General features: G+C 43.2%; 1 protein-coding gene across 1 annotated transcript in view; it reads left to right on the top strand.

Moving 5' to 3' along the window:
• The window catches only part of NOS2 (nitric oxide synthase 2), a 17,199-nt gene that overhangs the window by 7,560 nt on the left and 3,691 nt on the right, over positions 1–5,948 (top strand). Inside the window, 12 exon segments of the mRNA XM_031059807.1 lie at positions 93–194; positions 778–972; positions 1,320–1,402; positions 1,666–1,810; positions 2,042–2,146; positions 2,307–2,356; positions 2,449–2,623; positions 3,074–3,206; positions 3,597–3,675; positions 4,119–4,297; positions 4,927–5,094; positions 5,870–5,948. Of these exon segments, the coding sequence (XP_030915667.1) occupies positions 93–194; positions 778–972; positions 1,320–1,402; positions 1,666–1,810; positions 2,042–2,146; positions 2,307–2,356; positions 2,449–2,623; positions 3,074–3,206; positions 3,597–3,675; positions 4,119–4,297; positions 4,927–5,094; positions 5,870–5,948 (1,493 nt within the window).

Below are 5,948 nucleotides of genomic sequence, written 5' to 3' on the forward strand. Positions count from 1 at the left end.
CTGATACAAAGCTGATGAGGTTAGAAATCATGGGGTCTAAGTTCCATATAGCAAATTTTCTTTTCCCTTTTCTCTCTCTTTATCACATGTAGGAGGTAGGGAGGAGAATGGCACTGGAAACAAACAAACTGTCATCATTATGGAAGGACCGAGCTGTTGTAGAGATCAATGTGGCTGTGCTTCACAGCTTCCAGGTAAGTCACTGAGTGTGGGATCTGGACAGACACTGAACACTTGCTGTCCCTTTTTCCTCTCACTTAATGGAGATGGCATTATGATTCCAATAGCGTTATTCTTGATTTTCACCTGAGAAAGGTGAGGAATCCATATTTCCTCACAGGTAGAGGCAGAAGAAGAGAAAGAAGCAAAGGAAGTTAAGGGAAAGATTTTCCATCCTTTTAAACATTTATCTATGTTTCAAAACCTATATAAAGGCATTGGATTAATATATTTTATTTTCAATTCAAGTTTAACATATCATGACAATATGAAAAGTGGGTAAAAGTGAGTCAGAGGCTTTGCAAAATGCACTCCCAGTGCTGCAGAAGTAAAATGCTGATGTTAAAGAAAAGATCTAAGAGTTCTGAATCAAAGGCCCGCGCCTCAATCTGTATCTTTACAGTAACTGCTGATAGTATTTATTTCCCATAAATACTCCCTTTACTCTGAGTAAAGTCCTTGAAATATTGACCAAAGCAAGAGGATTACTTTAGCTACCCCAGGTAGAAGGGCAGAATAGGGTTTTTAATGCTGTTTTTCTTTGTGCCATTGTTCTAGAAACAGAATGTGACCATCATGGATCACCACTCTGCCTCTGAGTCCTTCCTGAAGTACATGCAGAGCGAGTACCGTGCGCGGGGCGGCTGCCCGGCTGACTGGGTGTGGATTGTGCCTCCCATGTCAGGCAGCATAACCCCTGTCTTCCACCAAGAGATGTTGAACTATGTCCTCACTCCCTTCTATTACTACCAGGTACACACCATCAAAAAGAAAAACCGACCCTAGCAGACAACCTCAGCAGTGCAGATGTGATACGGGACCTGAGGGAGTCTGGGTGCCAAGCCTTGGTTCATGAAAGTTCACTAGATAGATTCAGAAGTAGCAGACAGGAGCTATTTTATGTGGGAGGTGCTGTTAGTTCTGTTGAATTCTCTGGCTTTCAGTAAAATGCAGTTTAATGCAACAGAGACTGATACCTTATTTTTACTCAGTGGGTTGTATATACAGATTCTATTTGATCTGGCCCCCTAAAGATACACAAACTGTTTATTTACTATTTTGCATTCCTTCCCTAAAGCATAACTTCTTTTTCTTTAAAGGTGGATGCATGGAAAACACATGTGTGGCATGATGAGACCCGGAGGCCAAGGAAAAAAGAAATAAAGTTTAGCATCTTGGCAAAGTAAGTTGTTCAAATAAGATTCTTCATGCTTTGTCCAACTATTCTATTCTTGTAATGTTTCTGCTCTACTTCTTTAAAAAACATTATTACAGTAAGGACCACTTGAGTGGTTTGAATCATAGCCTTACCTGCCCACCCTGAGGTAACATTGCAATCTAAGGTTCTTGCTCAGCTTCTGAACCATCTTCCAAAGAAAAGCCATGCTGAATCAACCTGAATTAGTGTAGCTCCATTTAAAGTTGTGTGTGATTGTTCTTCCCCAGGGCTGTGCTCTTTGCATCCTCGCTCATGCGAGGAGTGGTGGCCACCAGGGCCAAGGTCACCGTGATCTTCGCGACAGAGACGGGCAAGTCAGAGACCCTGGCCAACAACCTGTGCAGCCTGTTCAGCTGTGCCTTCAGCACCAAGGTGAGCAGTACAAATCAGACACACCTCCTGGAGACAGGAGTTTGGCTTCTGCAGGCTTTTCCATTCTCCAAACCTGTGTTTGGAATGTTCTGTAAATCCCAGCTGGACTAGAACTTTGATTTAGTATTCATTTAGCATAATGCCGTGTGAGTTTGGTCAGCGGTCATCTGAGATATCTAAGGCTAATTCTTATGTCTGCTAGCAATGTCTCATGAGCTTTATTCCTTCCAGATCCTGTGCATGGATGAGTACAATATTTGTGACCTGGAAAATGAAACACTTCTTTTAGTGGTTACTAGCACTTTTGGAAATGGAGATTCTCCAGGTAACGGAAAGGTAATGTTCACCTCAGAAGTGTGTATGAGACTCAGCTCAAAGGCCAAAGACAAACCTTTCATTTATCTCATGTCCTTCAGTAAGATATGGATCTTGTTTCAGATCAGAGTATTCTGTCTTAAATCAGAGTATTTTTCTAACCTTAAGTATTTTTATGCAGGCCTTGAAGGACTCCTTGCTCAGACTGAAACTGCTGAGAAATAAAATTAGGTAAAAATACTTTGTTGTTTGGTTTGCATGCGATTGAGTCCTTTAGCACTCCACATGGCAGAACACAGCAATCTTCTTTTCATCTCCTGCAGGTATGCTGTGTTTGGTCTGGGGTCCAGCATGTACCCAGAGTTCTGTGCCTTTGCTCGTGCCATTGACCAAAAACTGGCCCAGCTCGGGGCTTCCCAGCTCACTCCAGTGGGTGAAGGGGATGAGCTCAATGGGCAAGAAGAAGCGTTCCGCACCTGGGCAGTCAGTGCTTTCAAGGTGAATATAGAAATACAGCTCATATTCTACTCACTCATCCATTCACTTTAGTTCAGTTCCCATAAAAATGAGGGAAAATGAAGGAAACCAAACATCTGAATTTATATCTGAATTTGGAACTCCCTTCTTCTCTACTGCTTGCCTAACAAGGAGAGGGAACTGGGTCCCTTTTCTATTGTTTTTTAATATCCACACAAAATTGCATGAACCCTTTTGTATAATGGAATGCTTCAGTATGAACAAGTTTAGCATCAAACATATTTTGCAGTAGATCCTTTTTGGCTATACTGTTGTAGAAGTGGAACCTTACTGAACTCACTGAACCCACACACCAGAGGCACTAAAAACCAGCAATCTGTGAAACTGATAGCTCCTTATTAGGATTATGACAATGCTAAGAATTTTTTTTTTACTGTGAATAGCCTTTATTTTTGTGGGTTTTTTATCTAGGCTGCCTGTGACATTTTTAACGTCCGTGGGAGACACAGTATTCAGTTGCCTGAGATCTACACCTCTGAGGAAAGCTGGGACCCTACCAGTTACAGAGTAGTGCATGACTCCCAGCCCATGGACCTGGCTAAAGGTATTGCTCCCACCTTCCCTTCCCTCTGCCTCTGCTGCTTCAGAGGGGCTGCACTGTGAAGGTTTCTCAGAAGTGCTCTTGGCCCTGCTGGATGCTGGAATGCATATAATGAACTACATGGTCAGATTTTAAAAAGACACCGGTTTATATTGTGTTAGTTATCTTTTCCAGCACAGTGACACTGGAACTATCACACATTTGTACAGCCCCAGAGGAACACAAGATGAGATGAACTGCTTTTAGTCAGGGAATGGGGCACACACAGTTGACTGGTGGTTGGTCACTTTCTAGGGCAAGTGTGGTTCAGTTCTCCTCTGCATATTATTTGAAGGCATTTTAAACAAACCTAATCACAAGGCTACCAAGAGTCATATCTTATTTTCTCACCAGCTCTTACAAACATTCATACCAAGGATGTAATTCCCATGAAGCTGAAATTCAGGCAGAATCTTCAAAGTTCGAAGTCCAGGTATGCTACCTCATTCTTTTGAATATTGCAATACTACATTTTACTAAAATCTTAAACATCTGAAGTGCCTGGTTATAAACAGCTTCTCCCTGCAGTTATTACAAAAGATATTGGATTTTTATACTGTCCTTAGTAGAAGCATGTGAGCTGTGCAGTCTGCAGTGGGGCAGCACTTCCACTGTTGACTCCAGGCATGTTTATTCTGTACTGGACAGACAGGCAGAATTTCAGCACCCAGTTTGTTTGGATACAAGTACTTCACATGCCTAGGCTCTGATTTATTTAAGTCTCTGTGAAGCCCTAAGCTGGTCTGGTATTTGGTAACGAACACAAGGGAGCCCTTGCCAAGAGCCACTGCAGATTTATTCCTTTCCTGTGCAATCCAATGGAAATCCTGTCAATGTAACCAAGATCTGTCTCATTTCTCTTTCTTTGCTGTGCAGTCGTGTCACCATTCTGGTTAAACTTCAGTGTGAGACTAACCAGGAAGTGTACTACCTTCCTGGGGATCACATCGGGATTTTCCCAGGCAACCAGGCAGAATTAGTCCATGGCATCATTGCACGTGTCAAGGACGCCCCTCCAGCTGGTCAAACCATCAGGCTTGAAACCTGCATTGATGGTAAGTTGAGTCTCTTTAGACAAAACAACAGAGGATGTTGGACAGATTCCTTTAAAATTCCTAAGAATTTTTGCTGATTGAATTTAATTCTGTGATCTTTTTCTCAAGTTTCAATAGGATTTTGTTGCTGCTTTTTAGTAATTCTTATAATTCTTGGTTCTGATTTTGCCCTTTCTGGAAAAACCATTGCTTCCCCAGGGTTTGCAGAGGTACCCGAGGTGACACTGTAATTCAGTTGCTGAATTGGCCATTGACTGCAATTAAATTAATCAGCAGTTTGCTTATTGCTACATGTAAATGTCCTAAAATAGACATATATGTCCTGCACATCTTTCCCATATTAGTAGGAACAATCATAGGATTCTGGAACACAGAAAGATGGTTTCCCCAAATGAAAGACTGTGCCTTTCCAAGTGGCGTTTTGTTGTCATAAAGTTTTCTGTGTCAGATCCTCCCCTTACAAAACACTGACAACCTCACAATAACCTCTTTCAGAGCAGTGCCCTGTGGTCTGGACCTGCTGCACCCTCACCTGAAGGAGTGTTTTGAAGGACACTGAGTTTTGCAAAGCTCTACAGCTGTCAAATACCACAGGTGTTGCTAAGTCCTTTTCTTTCCCTCATTTCCAGGTGGGTACTGGGCAAGTCACAAAAAGATTCCAGCCTGCACGCTACCTGAGGCTTTGACATACTTGCTCGATATCACTACTCCACCCTCCCAGCAACTGCTAAAAAAATTCTCCCAGCTGGTGACAACAGAAGGAGACAAGCAGAGGTTGGAGGTGCTGTGTCAGGTGAGCCTAAGGGCTGGAGTTTTGTTTGCACTACTGTCCACTGGGCCCTCTGATGCCCTTTGACTCTGTAGCAGAAGCTCAAGAATTTTTTGTAGTGATGGATTTTTATGCCTCTGTTAGATATTCTGTGGCCTTAGAAAGCCAGCCACAGTGAGAGAAGGAGGGGTCTGAGGCTCAGCTTGGGTGTGGGAGCCAACATCTGATGTTTCCTGTGTGGTTCTGGGTGGGTCACTTGCTTGCCTGGTTCTCTTGCCTCACGGTGGTTTCTGATGAGACATCCCTGAAGACCTTACCTTACACTTTGCATGTGGAGGAGCTGCACGGGAAGCTGGTAGATGTTTTTGTCAGAGAATTTGCTACCCTGAGAGTCAGAGGGATGTGGCTTTAAATAAGGTGTGGTGAGTGCTGGCTCCTCCTACCAGGTTCAGGGAGGCTCGGGAGGGGTCAGGACCTGGGACTACACAGTTTCATGGATGTGCCATGACAGGGAGCTGGAAATGAATTCTACTTCAGTTTCTGCATCCTCCCTGAGAGAGCAGGTGTCTAAGAACATTGTAGCGGGGTTCTGAACTTCTGTGTTCAAAATTAAATCATTTCTTAGGAAATGCCAGTATTGGTCCTGGCAAAGTTTTGAGAACTCTTTGTTGATTTACCTGAATGTTTAATCAACTGTAAAGCAGGAATCTTTTTTATAAGTGACGTTTCAAATACGCCTGCTCTCCTGAACTCAGCCTGACCTGGTAATGTTGTGGTGATGCCCTTTGGCTTTTAGAGCACAGAGGAATACAATAAATGGAAGTTTTACAACAGCCCAAACATCCTGGAGGTCCTGGAGGAGTTCCCCTCTGCAGAGCTCTC

The sequence above is a fragment of the Geospiza fortis genome, unplaced genomic scaffold (assembly GCF_000277835.1).
Source record: "Geospiza fortis unplaced genomic scaffold, GeoFor_1.0 scaffold538, whole genome shotgun sequence".
NCBI lineage: Eukaryota > Metazoa > Chordata > Aves > Passeriformes > Thraupidae > Geospiza > Geospiza fortis.